General features: G+C 42.2%; 1 protein-coding gene across 5 annotated transcripts; it reads right to left on the reverse strand.

Annotated features, from left to right (window-relative positions):
• Positions 1 to 1,341: 1,341 nt before the first annotated feature.
• On the reverse strand, positions 1,342 to 15,233 carry LOC108035217 (uncharacterized). 5 transcript variants are annotated; one of them, XM_044094774.2, is made up of 5 exons: positions 14,995 to 15,233; positions 3,528 to 4,181; positions 2,798 to 3,314; positions 2,394 to 2,631; positions 1,342 to 2,303 (listed from the first exon to the last, which is right to left on the reverse strand). In XM_044094774.2, exons 2-5 carry the CDS (start codon positions 3,898 to 3,900, stop codon positions 2,139 to 2,141), a joined length of 1,293 nt encoding a protein of 430 aa, XP_043950709.1. In that variant the 5' UTR covers positions 3,901 to 4,181; positions 14,995 to 15,233; the 3' UTR covers positions 1,342 to 2,138. The 5 variants fall into 5 exon arrangements, with proteins under 5 accessions (XP_043950709.1, XP_016966231.1, XP_050742631.1 ...); XM_017110742.3 differs by lacking the exon at positions 14,995 to 15,233 and adding an exon at positions 7,587 to 7,727; XM_050886674.1 differs by lacking the exon at positions 14,995 to 15,233 and adding an exon at positions 7,458 to 7,480.
• Positions 15,234 to 16,167: the final 934 nt, after the last annotated feature.

The raw sequence follows: 16,167 nt of genomic DNA on the forward strand, positions 1-16,167 counted from the left end.
TTGGGCGAGTATGTAAGTGGATGGATGGCTGTGTGTTCGCAGATTGCCTAATCTTACATAATAGTCCGAATGGAGTTCCGAGTACCGTTGCCGGTTGAATTTTTGAGTCTTATAACTTGGCGGACGCTGGTTTGCAGCTCTTCGCGATGCGAGCAGGTGTGAAGCCAAGCGCGGCTAGTGCGGATCTTTATAAAGTTTTCCTTCATCCATCCACACATCCAGCTATCCACGGGGTTACACAGAGGAAAATCTAGAAGATAAGGTTTGATCACAGGAGGGCTAAACTGGGAATTTTTTTCATTAATAAATGAAGTATAAAATAATAATAGAAAAAGAATAAATACTAAATGATCTTATCCATAAAAACTTTTGGACAAGTTTCTAAATAATATTATATATTTTTAAATACTTGTATTTATGTATCTTAGGAAGCCGGGGGAGTTTAAGTAATATTGATAAATTATACTTGTTATAAAGACCACATATTTTTCAACAAGTATTTATAATTCCTAAGACTTCCCCTCTGTGTAGAAGAGCATAGCCAGCCAACCGCATTCTCGGGGCTCTCAGGGCTCTCCACCTGCTGCAGGTTGTGAAAGAATCTCGAAGAGGAGCCCACCTGAGATGATTCCATTTCCTGATTTACTTTCGTTGTGATTCGCCGTTAGAGCCGCTTTGCATCGCGGAAGTCGGAGGAAAAGGAGGAGTCGGAGGAGCTGCTGCTGCTGCTGGGTAACCCCTTACCTTTTGGCCAAGGTCAACGGCACCTAACTGTCGAGTGTGGGTCTGCAGGCCAGGCTCGTTTAATTGCCACCGTTTGCCAAGCGTGTCTGCGTTAAAATACTAATCACTAATTACTTACTCGGCACTATAAGCGTTGTGAAAGGCTCGTCCGCCTCCCGACCACTTGACCCTGGAATAACTGCGTCTCTATGGACAATGACTGGTAATCCATAGCCAAGCAAGGGCAGCCCTTGTCCATTGAGCGTGACACCGCGCTCCTTAGAGCACCATTTTTGACCTACATTACGAAAAATCTAAAGATTTTAAAGCATTAAGATTTCAGAAAGCTACATTGTTGAAATTAATTTTCTTTTAATTAGTCGAACAAGTGAGGTCCTTGCATACCTTAACCACCAGAACTATACTTATTCAGATAAACATTTCCCAAATTGTATTTCCTTTAAAATTTGTATAACTTATAAACATTTAAATAACTTACAGGGAATCTACATCATGTCTACATGATAAACCTAGGTCATTTACTAAACTCCATAAATATTTTCTAATATATTTTCATAGGTTCCAAGCCAAATCTCCCATAATAATAAAGTCATGAAATAAGTTTTAGCATAATCATTTTTTATTGTGGTTTTTCTTCTGTTATATATATGTTTTTATCTTTTTTTGTCCCCCTTTCTCACACATTTTTGTTTCATACATACGCACGCGCATTTCCAACATAATCAGGCATACAATAGATGATCATATCTGGTGCCAAGGGGTTTAATACAATATAGTACGTCCTACTTGTCGATAAGCATACTCTTTACACACCAAAATTCATACAAACTCAAACAGATCATTTTCAAGAGATTTCTCCCTTAAACAAACATAAGCTTTTTGCAAAACATACCGTAAAGTAATCGTGTGTGTGTGTGTGTGGGTTTGATTGTTAAATAAATAAAATATTTTTCTTAGCTACATTAACAAAATCGTTTCTGTTGCTTATGTTATACATTTTTTTGTCATTTTTATGTGTGTTTTTTCTTCTGGGTTTTTTTGCATATTCATTTTGAAAATTTTATTGCATTTTTTTGGTATTTTTCATATAAGTTTTGAAATTGAAACGGCAAACGTTAAAACCTACGCATTTACACAGATAGTTAAATTTTTTTGTGGCTTTTGTTTTTCGTTTTTACACAATTAATTGTTAAGTTTAATTAATTAAACATATGTGTGTGTTTTTGTAGCTGCTAGATTTTGATATTTGTTTTGCGGATTTCCTCGTTTCATCTGGGTGTTAAGTTAAAATACTAATTAAAATCGCGTCGCCTGCCATGATTGTAATGCTCCTCCGGCTGTTGGGCGTGGGAGGCGTGTGGGTGGTGGTGTTGGGTGGTGCGGGTGGTGCACGCCTAGTAGCAGCACTTGCTGCGGTTGTTGTTGGCGCCGCTGACCAGCTTGCAGTGCTGCATCTCCGAGCGGCGCGGGCGGTTGGCCTTGGCCTGGAAGTCGCGCACCTTGTTGGCCCGCTTGATGGCACTGCGGCAGAGCTGCTGGTGCTGCTTCATGTTGTTGCTCTGCGGGTGAGGCGGAGAGGATTAGGAAATTATTCAACTCAGGAAAACCCGGAACATTTCCCCACAAAGACGTGTCCCCACGATCCTTACCTTCTGGCTCTGACGAGCCAGCGTCTGCTGCTTCAGCTGGGCGGCCGCATGGCGATCGAAGCGAGCGTTGTGGGAGCGCTGCTCCTGGAGAGCCTGGCGCTGATCCTGGGCCTCCGGCTCCGGCTCCGGCTCGGGATCCTCCAGCTGCTGCGGCACCTCCGCCGACACCCCGAGATCAAGATTAACAAAACTTTCGGTGCCCTCCTGGGTGAACCTAATACTACGATAAACGGACATGCTGTAATACGAAAAAGAGAAACCACTAGTTAAATAAATATCACAAAATCAACGGGGGAACTAGTATTTTGCGTGCGTTTTGGCTGTAATTTGTGGTTTATTTTTTGGATTGGGGCGGGTTTCTGGGGGGTTTTGGACTCGTATTGTGTACTATAAAGATCACCAACCTTGGATGCTCAATCAATAGATTCTCAAATGGTGATGTTTCCATATTGATTGGCCCAATCGAGGTGAAGCATGGTGGCGGTGTTACGTACCAGGACTCCTCCATCAGCACGTTAGCACCCTGGCCGAGGCCGAGGCCTTGGCCCTGACCCTGACCCTGACCCTGACCCTGGTCGTTGCCGCTGGGCGAGGCCACGTAGAGCGACTGGCTCAGGTTGTCAGGGTCCGCCGGGGATCCCAGGGCGGGCACACTTCTGGGCGGGCTGAGGGTGCTGATGCTCAGCGGACGGGCGACTCGCGAGCGTTGCAGATAGTTGCGCTGCTGCTGCGGCCTCGGTCCGCTGTACAGGGAATGCGAGTTGAGGTGCTGCCGCCGACGGGTCGAGGCCACTGGGCCATGGCCGGCGGCCGAGGAGCCGGCGGAGGCGGTGGCTCCGCCCCGCGAATGCGGCTGCGACACCTCCACCACAGAGAGCTCCTCCTCCGAGTCGCTGCGCGGCAGGGAGTCCTCCTCCTCGTCTGGAAAATAAGAAGAACGAGTATGAAAATGTTTTCTAACTCAATAATACAGTTTAAAAATGAATTGCAGTTTAACTTTATTAGAAAATTCTTCAGAGGTTCTTCAAATTGTTCCAGAAAAAATTGAGAATGGCTTATAGAAGAACTTTCACTTCAGAACTATAGGTTGCACGTTTTTTGTAATCCTATTTTTTCGTAAAGGCTCCAACTCACCTTCCTTCTCGACGATGTACCATTCGTCCTCGTCGAAGTCCTCGTCGATGGTCTCGCCCGAGGGCGTCAGCAGCTTGGTGATGGCCGGCTGCTTCCGCTGCTGCTGCTGTTGCTGCTGGCTGGTCCGCTGCTGCTGCTTGCCACGCCTGTTCTTGCCCCGCTTGCCGTTGGAGGCGCGTACCGCCCCCCGAGTGCTGCCCGCTACCGAGGGCGTCGAGGAGGTGACCTCAATTACATCGCCGGCCGAGGGATCGCTGGTCGGGCCGGGGTTCGGGCTGGTCGCGTTGGGGTTCTGGGCGGGATTGGCTTCTTGGCTAACGGATTCGGATGTTGCTGGCGATCCAAAGAGATACGAGGCGAGGCTGCTTAACATTATACACGGGGTTAACGCGGCTGATCCGGCGGTGAAAAACGCTTTATTGCTTCGTAGGGTTGCGGGTGTGCTGAGATCAGAGTTGCGCTTTTCCACACGGATCTAGTGGGCCTAGTTTCACAGATAGAGAGACAAATGTGGGAGATTGCTTATGTTGCTGTTGGTTTTTGTTCCTTGGATTTGCTTGAACGTTGCTCAGTCTTTTATTAAATTATTTTTGTATTTGTTTCTTGTTTGTACGCTTTTGCTTGTCTTATTCTTTTTTCTTTGTAGCGTAGAAGCTGAAAAGAGAAATTGTGGGAAAACGTGAGAAATGGGCTTAGCAAATTGTGTGCGCATTGCGTAATCACCACCCCCTCGGAAAAGCCCCCGCATTTCCAGTAAGCAGCTTGTTTGCGTGGGCGCACGCGGTTCAATGGGGCGGCTACTTAATTTCATTTAATTGCGAGTTCGCATACTCTGCTAAGTGCTGAGCAGCAGGATTTTTTTAAGTGCATGGAGTGAGAGGTTGAGTAACTTGGCTTTTTTAAAGAGTTTAAAAGGCCTACTCAGGTTAATTTGTTATATTAAAATAAAAAAGGCGAACAAAATAACTTTAAATGTTGCGTTAAGTGTTTTAATATATAAAGGTTTCATTTTTGGTAGTGCGATTTATTTTTAAAAATTTTAGAGTACCTACAATGCGTAATCAGATATATCATTGTTTTCCATAACAATTAATTTAATTGACTTAGCTTGAAACTCACTTGTTTAACTCAATTTTAATGGGTGTGCGAATCCGAATGCGAACTCGAAAACACAAATGGGATGTTTCCTACTTGAAGATGGCAATTATTTTTCATTGCATCACTTCTGTGCTATTTAAAATATATAGCTCCAGCGAAATCAATGCAAATGGGCTTTCGAAATCGATTGCGAAAGTGAAATTTTCTCAACGCAAATTAACCAAAGGCGCCAATTACGTATGATTACATTAATCCGTTTTTCTGAAGCACTGTGCTGACAACTGTATAATAGAGTGGCCAGTGCCATAAAGTATCGCTGCACTGGCCATTAAGTTTCCCAGTTGATAGCCCCCGCCCACCTCCCCCAATCCCATCCGATTCCGATTCCAATTCCAGCGGTGTGCATGCGCCAAGCTTATGATCGAGGCAATTATATATGGCACACACAATCGTCGAGTGGTTTGCCTGAATACTGTGTGTGCACAGCATATATGCAATTTGAATCGGGCTCACGTCATGACAATAGGAAAATGTCTACTCAAACTATACCCGCATATATCTATCTAAAAGATGAATTGAACTAAATCGGTGGGACACTTGGAGAAGCATTTAAAACACGAAATATGAAAAGTAAAAATTCAACATGGGTTCTATGAAATATTTTCGAATTTCATGGAACATTAAATGTCTTTATAATTTGTGATAATATTTACTTCACTTTTTTCCAGTGCTTTTGGATGATTATCGCATCGTCATAAAGAAGCCAGCAGCTCGAGTGGCATATTTTTGTCGATCAAGCTGCACACGGAAAACGAAAAACGGAAAACTCAAGAGGCGAAAAGCCAATGGAAATGGAGCTTAAGCTGGACTTGCAGAGACAATTGCCGGGGCAATTTGCAATTTGACCGCAAAACAAAAACGTGAAAAGCCACAGAAACTAACAAAGTGAAATCTCTGCCAGCAGAGACACAAAAGCGTACGAAAATTGGGTTTGATGAGGCAGTCCGAGTCGAAATGTCAGCGAAAGTTTGACAATCAAATTTGATGGGGGGCCATTGACTCGGGCAGCTCAAATAAATTCTGATAATTGCCTGGAGATGGTAATGAAATGAGCAGAGATGCAGGAAAGGACTGCCACTATAATTGGCCAAGAAATAAAATAAACAAGGAGCGCCTAGCCAGGCTGACCTCAAAATGCCTCGCCATATTTTGGCACATTGAAGAGATACATACGAATGCATTTCTAACCGAAAATAGAGGCAAAATATTTTGCAGTCGAAATACATTTTGCTGTTGCATTGCACAACAGCGATTGCCGTGCAGGCATTTATAAATAAACACGTAGGGGGCAAGCGATCGAGGGCTCTTACTTTTATGGCCGACAGCTTACAGCACCCTTGATAACCCCCAGAATGGTTGGTCATGGACCCCACAGCAGTATAGCCTATTTTGTTTGGGCTGCAGTAAATCAATTTCACTTTTGTCCCATCTGCAGCCAAATAAATGTGACCTTGGATCTTGCGGATACATTATATATTCTCGACCACATTATACATTCTAGGCAGCCTGCATCGTTAAGATACCATATCATAGCGCTTATTTTAGCTCAGAATTTTGTTTATTTTCCTTTGGCCGTGGCCTTGATCGCTAATTGGTTATATAAGTCTAGACTAGATATTGAGGAAATCGTTATTGGCTTCGCTTGCCATCGAGTCAACAAACTTCGCGAGTGATGGAATAAGTTTGGCTGTTTATCAGCGCCGAGTACAAAACGTAGCGTTTTTGCCAACTCACCCCAGACGAATTCGCCAGACAGCGTCAACTATGCTAATAATTTCTATTTGTATACTATTATACCATTGTTTACTATATAGTCTAGGTCCGAGCCGAGCGCAGAGTCTGGCGTGTGCAGCAAACGAGCCGACAGTCGAAAGTTCAGGCTTTGTTCCATTGATTGTACTGCAGATAGTGGGGATACTACCAGATGTGGGGCCTTTGAAATGGGGCTGGGCTAATGAACTTGAACTAATTCAGTTGAGCTGACAGCTGCAGTGATCACAGAGTGGAAAAAAGGGGCCTTACAGAACTGAAACTGGAATATCTGGACCATAAAGCCCAAACATTTCTCCCGAATTTATTTATACTTTTACAAGTATTTCAAACAAAGAACCATGTCCAAAGCTCTCTGCTCAAGTGCAAACCAATAGCCAATCTATATAGATATATATATGTGGGCATATATTCATATCAGTCAACCCGTATCTGATTAGCTTTAAGCTCTCAAGCGAGTCAAGGTGCAAAAGTTCCTTTGTTTTGAAGGAATTTCGTGTGTTTTTGTTTGTTACCTATTTTTCTCGCTTTTTAGGGAAAACAAAACAACACACTCGGGGTATAGAATCGTTCTCTTTATGGCATTTATGGCATAATGCGGAATTATGCAAGCTAGCCAAATGACGTCAGGGGCGGCCTTGGGCAGTGCCTGAATTCTGCCAATTACAGGCACTAATTGGCAGAACAATTGGAACTATAAAGAACCCGTACGTATTATATATCGATGGGATGCTCACCTTATGGATGTGGAAAACTAGAGAACGGCACAAAGAAAACACACACTAAAATCACGTAAATTCAAGCCACTGAAACGGGTATTCGGATGTATGGATGTGGAAGCGGATGCCACTGCAGACGGTACAGCCTAGTCGACACTCGTTTGCCAACTGAATCGACGGAAGCGCATTTGAATTTCAAAAGCGGGCGGAAGAACAAAAGCTATAGTATCGCCGCGTATCTGTATCTGCGAGTACCTGTATCTGAATCCGAGTGTGTGCGTACCTGTGTATCTTTTAGAGTGTGTATTTGTGTTTTTCTTTTTTTTGGTTTGTTTCTGCTGCTGCAGTTTTTACTCTATAATTATTTTTCGGCTGGGTATCTCACTGTTCACACTTCTCTGGGTTTATTTACCTAATCTCTTCGGGGATTTTCACTTTTCTTCTGCTGCACTCGATTTGCGGTGCTGCTGCTGTTGCGTCTGCTTTCAAATATCAAAGGCGAATGCCAGGCGATCGTTGTAAACGCTGAAAAGTATCTCAGTATCTCTGAGTTTTTCACAGACACAGAGAGGGAGAGAGAGCGGAACAACGGAGAGCACCACTCGCGAGCGTATCTAAGCCCATAATTATGTATTTTTTTAAAACGCAAAAAACCACGATCGCAGTCAACAAAAGCCAAAGCGCCAAAATTATGCTCCGACCAGCTGGGCAGCGCTAAAAAGAGAGCCCCCGATCATACGTGTAGTTCGTGATTTTTGTTTACCAACAAAGCGATCTACGCGGGGCTCTCCCTCTCCAAATACGCCGTATACTATACACAGTATTACTAACGTTTTCGCTCTCCGATCAGCTGCTCTGACGTTTGCGCATTGACACACTTTCCCGCCCCCCATACCGCCCTCTTCCACCCGCCCAACTGTATCTGCTAGATACTTTTCTATCGCCAGACCAAGTGGCTCTTCGCTGCCAACTGGCCACGGGCTGACCGAGTGACTAAGCTGGCCGGGGGGTTGGGAGGGGCTGCGAAATAGGGGGTACACTTCAAGAAATAAATAAAGATTTGAAAAAAATTGTGAACTAGGGAAATACTTGTTTTAATAGATAAGTATTAAAGACTCTCTTGTTGTTATTAAGTTTCAGTCAGTTTCATCAATTATTTACGATTTTGCGACCCAAATACTAGGTAAATTAGATATCTTCCATGGGTTTTTTTAAGTAGTAGATCGATAAAAATAAAACAATTTCTTGTGAGAATAAGTTTAAAAAAGGTTTCCACTTTATAATAAATAACATTTAATAACTACAAATGTTCTTTTAATTTTTTTTTTCTATGCAAAAGATGATCAAGTTTCGACGTAAACTCGAATTTTCCTCTTTAAAAAATTCCTATAGTAGTTTGGAAATTTTTGAGAAAACTCTTTGGGCAAAATATGTCTGTGTGATTATGATAAACCTGCTTATCAGCTGTTTTTTTCTGAATAAAGGAAAATGATAACGTTTATAAGAAAATGATAACAAAAGCCCTATTTCATTGACTGATATTTTATAATCTTCACCCCTTTTCCAAGGCCGTGTATTGAGTAAATACTAATGATAAGAAGTGTAGACTTATGTTTATATGATTAAAACAAAGTCAAGACAGAGGGAATATTTTTTTTAAGTGCATGGGTGTGGGATTCTCGCAGTGGCACAGTAGTTGGCAGCTGGCAGCTCCAAAGTTCACGCTGAAATACAGTTTCTCTGCTTAATAATTTCAGATGTTTAATGCCGAGTCACGGCTGAGGCAAAGGCAGCCAAGCAATAAGTTCTCGGACAGTCGGAACGCATAAAAATGCTAATGAAATGCTGAGAACTATTTGCGAACTGTCATTCCCAGCTAAGACAGAGAATACTCGAGGCATTCAAATAAGTTCAGACTGCGTTTCGTTGCCAGCTTGCCAATCATCGCATTATGCAATTCGAAATCAATTCAAACAATAATCATCAAGTGTCGGCTACTGCTTGTTCGGATATGGAATAACAATGGGGATAACGAGAGTGAGCTCTTTTAAAATAAACATTAAAGGGAGAGCTAAAAATTAAATTAAATTATAACTTTCTTATAATTTCTTAATGACGCGTATTGATTTTTACAGCAATTTATTAATTTATTGTTTGTTTACTTAAATAATTTTATTTGCCTCTAGCAAAAGATATTTATGGAATTTGAATTCCTTTATTTATATCAGACCGCTACGAGCACCCAAAACTGATTCCCGTACGCCACCCATTAAATAATTTCGTTTCGTTTTAGATAATGGGCAACAACACACAATTGCATGTATTGATACATATTTCTGGCAAAAGCTCAACCTCTCGGCCAGGTTCAAGGTTGTTTAGCCATTAGCACACCATTTTGTTGTGGTTTTCTATATATTTTTAGATATTTTATCATGCAACAGCTGACAGCGACAAGTTGTAGCTTTTGCTGAGCGGAAAGTGGCTCACGGCTACAAAGTAGCTCTGCTGCAAAGGTAGCAGAGCGCACTCAGGTGCCAAAAGGCAGCAAAAAGATCTCCGGATATAGCCAGGTATGTATATTCAAATATATAGGAATATGTATGTGTGTTTATGGCCACTATACCCACACGAAATCTTGTGATCATCGCCACACCACACCATTGGCCAACCCAAAGTTTTTATAATTAATCTCAGTCTGCACGCGTTTTGTTTATGTTCGGAAAAAAAGTTTTAAAAACATGATAAAGAAAACAAAATTCCCCCTCTTTTGCGTAGAGGTAAACATTATTGGCGTTATCGGGAAGACGCCAACGAAATACAACAAAAAATAACAAAATAGAAAACTATTTGCGCCCGGCAGCACTCTAAACTCAAATAAACAAGCCCCAGATACAGATACGTGTGGAGAAATGCTGGGCCTCTGCCGCTCTATCTAATCGGGCAATGTTTATGCTAGCTGCCACATCTTGTGTCACAAAATGATTACAGCAAACGCTGGCGTTTTTACATGCAAACAACCAGAAAACTGGAAAGCGGCCAGCATCAAAGGGAGTGGAGTGAACCATGGCCAATCCTAAGTGAACTCGACTGTTCCGAGCATTTCTTTCTGGGTTATTGCGCACAAACTCCGCCAGCTCGGACCCACCCACCCTGCTTGCTAAATAACCCCCTCTATAAGCATAGCTTGAAGATACTGCGCAGTTCGGGACATCGGATCGCCATGACACGGAGGCAAGTGACGGACGCCAACGCATCGACAGAAGCCAAATGCGACAACGTTGTACTCGTCTTATGTTTTCAGTTGGATGGACAAACATTTGTGGAAATGCTTATGCTGGCTGCCATGCATATGAATGCTTTTTAGCTGCAGTAAGTGGAATTTTAGGTGCATTGTAATGGATACCATGTGCGGCGGAACAACATGATCATGCGTCGCTCATGGGTTGCTTATGATGATACTTGAGGTTGTGCCATAAAAATAATTAGTTTCAATGCTCATATTATTTATTTTTTAGAAGTGGGTTAATAATTATGATATGATTTAAAAGTATATTTGTCGTTATCATTTAAATGCTATATGTGTACATTAAAAGCCACATCTACAAAGCCCATAAAGACCCCCAGCAAAGCTCGCCGAAAAAGTGACGCAAACGCTTCTTTGATGTCACAGAGGCACACACACGAACATCGCACTCAAAACAAAGACACTCTGGTGAGGTTCCACTGTACCAATACCTCTGAGAATCCAGGTTCATTGTGTGGTGCCTGCTTATCAAACGATCGATGATAAATTGCAGGTTCCCTGCCTCCACATATGGGTACATATAGAATTTCAAGTTCGCGTACCTTGCTGCACTTTGCCTGCTCATATTAATGGCATTTAGATGTGCTTTTTATTATATGTATATCTACATATATAAATGGGTGTTTTATAACGCGTAATTCCAATTAGTACGTGAGACGCAGTTGAGCTTATTGAATGTGTCTCTTCTTAGGCACAGGCAAATCCCCTGGGCACGACGCATATTTTTTATCACTTTGTTTATCAGTATCAGTTCCAGGTCCAGCTGCCGTATATAGAATTCTGGGTCAGCGCCGTCTCTGGCCCCAGACTATGGAAAAACAATCAATCAATCTAATATTCCGGCAGTCAATCGATTAGCGCGCCCTTCTGGCGGATTACATCAGGCGCTCAACTGGTGACTGGGAAATGACGAGACAACACCATCATGATGACTTTAAATATAACCAAGAGTCGCAGTGAAATAGTATGGATTCCAGCACGTGTGCAATTGTAAAAAAGTGTTACACAGAAAAAATGTAATGCAAAAACATATATATTTGGTGTGATCCTAACTAATTATATAACTATCTGTGGAGATATGAAATCTTGAAATGTGGTGCACTATCCTTATTTCCAATTTAACGAAAATTCACAGGTATAAAATACAATGAATTCTAAAGATACTGTTCTGCTTTAAAAAATCATATGCAGATAAAAGATGCTTCTCCTTCATTTTTCAACCCCTTCTACCCTTACTTACCCCCATTGAATTGTGTTTCCTTATAATGAAATTAATTTTTGACACCATTGCGGAATAAATTTCCATGCCGTCAGGCGTAAATATAGCACTCAAAGTGCCTCAGTTTAGGCGCCGCAATTGTGTTTGAACGTCGCCAATTAAAGGGGAGATTTATGGGCAAATATAAATCGACCAAAGACCCCACCGCCCTTGCAGGCACCCCCCGTCGGGCTGAAAAATAGTTTCGACCGCAGTTGGTTACTGTAACTCTTACTGGCTTTTCCCCTACTTTCAGTGCAGGAAAATCTCTCTGCTCTCTCGGTGCGATTTTGTTTACAAACAAATTTGTTTGACCTGCGCAGTCGAGGGCATTTTCCCCGATGATGATTACCTAGCAACCTTCACGACGGGCCCTATCGAATGTTTTGGTTCACTCTCTCGCTGCAGTTATGTGCGTGTATATATAAGGCATATCCCCTATATATACACAAAGTAACGACTTCCGCATTTAGCGAAATGTAGGCCCAGAAAAACTTTTTGCAGCCTCCCGTTCCGCAGCCCTATTTGGGGGTCACCTTTGCTATTTTTGGGTCTTTTGCGGGTGCCTAGTTGGAAGACCCCTAGGTATCCCCCCTGAAAGTGGCTTAGCTGCAAATCGATGAAAGGCCCATAGCTGCAAATCAGCGCCAGTGGAAAATGAACACGTCAGCAACCCCCAGTGAGAACGGGGAAGGGGCTTGGGAGGAACTGCGCAGTGTGCAGCGTTACTGGGCCTACGTCCTACCACCTGGAACTTGGAACCACCCCGTACACCCCAGCCTTCCAAAATGCCCTCCCCTATACGTATAATACCCGCTGCAGTTGCGTTCCATTCAGAATTATGACATAATTTTTGACATTTTGATGCGCAGTCAAGACCCTCGGTCGAAAGAACGACTTACATAACTCGAAACTACTATACAACTTGAACTTGACTTTGGTCTTTGTCTTTCTTTTCTCGTTGTGTCCTGAGCAAATGGCAAACAGGTTTTTCCCACACCAACGAATTTCACTTTCTTCGGTGCCATAAATCAGAGGACCTGCCTGGAACACAGAAAACAGTAACCCAAAACCGAGACAAGAACATCAAGTGTTGATTGTTTGGCCTTTTGTTTGGATATCTTTCGGATACACATGCGTAATTACAGTTACGGCAAGTCGGCTGACTAACTTTCTAATTATAGTCGGGCATTATCGGTGGTCCCGGGGAGAGGAGTAGGGTCCAGTCCGCAGAGACCCGTCCGCAATGCGTGCCATTTTGGGATTAGCCACCAGCTGCCTGCTCTTGCTACCTGATAACTGGGTTTTTGTATCTGATTCCGATGGGCTGACGCCGCCGCCTGACGACGACCCTCGGGACGGTGACAAAATGCCGCGTCAGTTGGCAGCCAGTTGGTCTAATTAAACCCGCTAATGCCGTCTAACGATGACTTAATTGCCTTTATTCCCTGCTGAGATCGGCTTGGCCCAGGGAAAAGCTTCTTAAAGGTGGTCAGCGCCTTAAAAGGCCAAGACTAGTTCAAAAATAGCACACAAAGGAATTGACACTGGTACATGGGGAAAAAAATCGTCGAAATGGGTCGATATCTTGATTTAATTTGCACACTAAGAGAAACTTAAAAAAAGTGGGTTATAACATTTTAGTTTTGATTAATTTTAAATCATTTCAGAATATGATATTATATGTTCTAAAAAGCCCTATAAAGTTTGTAAGCCTTAAAAATATATTTTGGCATGAATTTATATGAAAAATATATTCAAGTATTTGATTAGGTTAGTAGTAGACCTTAAGAGTTATGAAACATTTTCTCCCTGTGCACTAGTTGGACTTTCTGTGACTACGGTTACCCTTTTGGCCAATTAAGGCGACCAGATTTGCAGGCCGCGATCGGGAGTCCAACTTACTATACTGTATCTGGCAGATACACATTTAGTGGAGTATGCAGCATCATCAGCTGTTCGCTGTTTATGTTGTTGTCTGTGGCTTTTGTTTTTCAATTTTTTTTTCGTTGCCACAGACAAACAACTGGCCAGACTTGATTTATCATCCGGGACGGTTTGGCCCCTTCGTTTTGGGCCCCTACCCCTCCGTTTCGATCCAGCACCTTCAGTTCTTTGGCTCTTCGGCTTTTCAGTTCTTCAGCTCGAAAAATGGACAATGGACAATGGCAACTGCAACTGCAAGACCTGTTCTGCACATTTGCCGCATGATTCACTTGGGTTTTCGGGCCTGCATTTGTGGTCGTGGAGTGGCAAAGGTTTCTCTTCGAAACGCTCCCCATTTTCGTTTGGCTCTGGATGAATCTCAACATCTGAGCAAATGCTGGCAGGCATCCAACGTTTTTTGGCCATTGAAATGCTCAGCTGTAGTTGAGGAAATAATTGCAAGGCTAATTAAGATGTTAATCAGCGAAACATTCATTGCACTTGGCACCACCAGATGACACTCCATGAACACATAGTCATAATGAAGGCACAAAATAAAACTCGATCGTCGGGCAAAGTGCAGTGGCTAAATGGGCCTGAGCACGCAGAGAAAAGGCACTAAACATTTATAATTAAAGCTTACTATATCGCTATGTGTATCTTTAAATATAAAATAAAAGGTTTTTTATACATTATCATACTATTTAGTTTGGACTTTTAAAAAATGGTTGCAGAAACAAAGAAAAATTTATCAAATAATTTTATACAAACTACTATACTCAGGTATAATACATTTTTCCCATTTAAATCCCATTAGTTGGCATAATAGAAGCCCGATTTTTAGCAGTGCCCTCAGCTGGGAAATGCCAGAGATCTGAGATGTGGCACGGTTCTGATAACGATCGCTACAAATGCTGAAAACGTGATGCAAGTCAAATTTATGGCTATTAGATGCCCAGAATGGAAATCCCCTTAACAAGAAACTCGGCCGATTCGCAGGCGAATACGATTTGGGGAAAATTGTGTGTGCCTTTGGAGAAGGAAAACTGTTTGTTGGCCTGGCCAAAACCGAGGAATACCCGCACACAGTCGCAAAAGTGTGAACTCTTGGGATGCGAAGGTGCAATCAGAACGTTTTTTCCTGCTTTTTTGTTTTGTGTATGTATCGCTTGGCTGCACTTGAGATGTGTGTACATGTAAATCGACTTGCAGCTCAAAACTTTGGGAAACATATCCGAGAATGTGTACACACATTTGGGCGAGTGTAAGTGTCCTTTCCTTGGAGGAGGACTTCCGCTTAAGCTTCTTTTTGGGGGTTAGAACTGCACTTACTTGCTGCCCGGAGTTTATTGATCGATCGACGGCGGAATCTCCCCTCCTCTGATTTCAATTCTCTGCAGTGTTTCGCACAAACAAGGCTGTTCACACAATTTTCAAAATGTTTTCGATTGTTTTTGGTTTTTGTGCTGATTACTTCCGTTTTTTAAGAACTGAGAGGGGGTGAGAGTGCGGATAGCAGCGCTGCAGGAACTCCGTGACGTATGCTAGCAACAACGACTGACGAGCGAATGACGGCAGAAGGTTTACAAACTGGCCAACAGAGCTGCTTGTCGCTGTGTGTGTGTCTCCGTTGTGCGCTGGTGTGGGTCGGGCTGCTGTGGTGTTGGTGGGTCTCAGCTGAGCCCGACACACTTACCCTGCTGCTGCCTCTCTGCCTCGGCTTCCGCTGCTGCGCATGTGCAAGAGAGCTCTTTCCAGATACCCTATCGCAGCTCAGGGAACCCTAACAGTGCTGCAAATTAAGTTATATCTTAAAAGGAACAATAAGCAAGGGGTATTTTCTTTTCAGCACATAAAAACGATTTATCCTTGATTTTACCATTGCATACTTTATACATACATATGTTTATTATTATACTTTTAATCCATACTTTATATAATCATAATATTTTAAGAAGTGAAACTAAAACTTTAAATAAAAGTGTCTGAAATAAATTATTTTTAAAATTACTTCTTTGCTTATTTTTTCACTGCATACTTTTAGACACCTTTTGAGTAGGTGTTCGGTCCATATATTCCTCACCCACTTTCCGATTGGTATACTTTGTGTAGTAAACCATAGGGTATCTAATAGTCATGTTAACAAGAATCCACTTGATTTTATACTTCTTCGTATTTTGCAAGCCTCTCATTTTCTCTCTTCAGCAGCTGATTTTGTTTGTATACAAAAATCATATTGCATTCTGAGCTGAGAGAAGAAAGAGAACTAGAGAGAGAATGGGCAAATAAATAAAGAGGGGAATAAATAAATGTGTTGAGGGTAGAAGGAGACGAAGAGAGAACAAGGAAATGGAAGAAAACCACCAAAGCCTAATTTGTGGTTTTAAGACAAGTTATTGTTAATATATATTCTTGTAAGAAAAAGTCATAAAACCTATGATCTACACATATTTTTAAAAATTATAGTTTGCTTATGCTAATTTAAAAAGATGATTTACAAATTTT

This window comes from Drosophila biarmipes, chromosome 3L, assembly GCF_025231255.1.
Source record: "Drosophila biarmipes strain raj3 chromosome 3L, RU_DBia_V1.1, whole genome shotgun sequence".
NCBI lineage: Eukaryota > Metazoa > Arthropoda > Insecta > Diptera > Drosophilidae > Drosophila > Drosophila biarmipes.

Excerpts from the sequence above, each read along its gene's own strand:
- LOC108035217 (XM_044094774.2), bottom strand. The coding sequence starts at position 3,900 with ATGTTAAGCAGCCTCGCCTCGTATCTCTTTGGATCGCCAGCAACATCC. Across the intron at positions 3,315-3,527 it reads GTACATCGTCGAGAAGGAAG|ACGAGGAGGAGGACTCCCTG; the intron begins GTGAGTTGGAGC and ends CTTATTTTCCAG. Across the intron at positions 2,304-2,393 it reads TGGCTCGTCAGAGCCAGAAG|AGCAACAACATGAAGCAGCA; the intron begins GTAAGGATCGTG and ends CCTCACCCGCAG.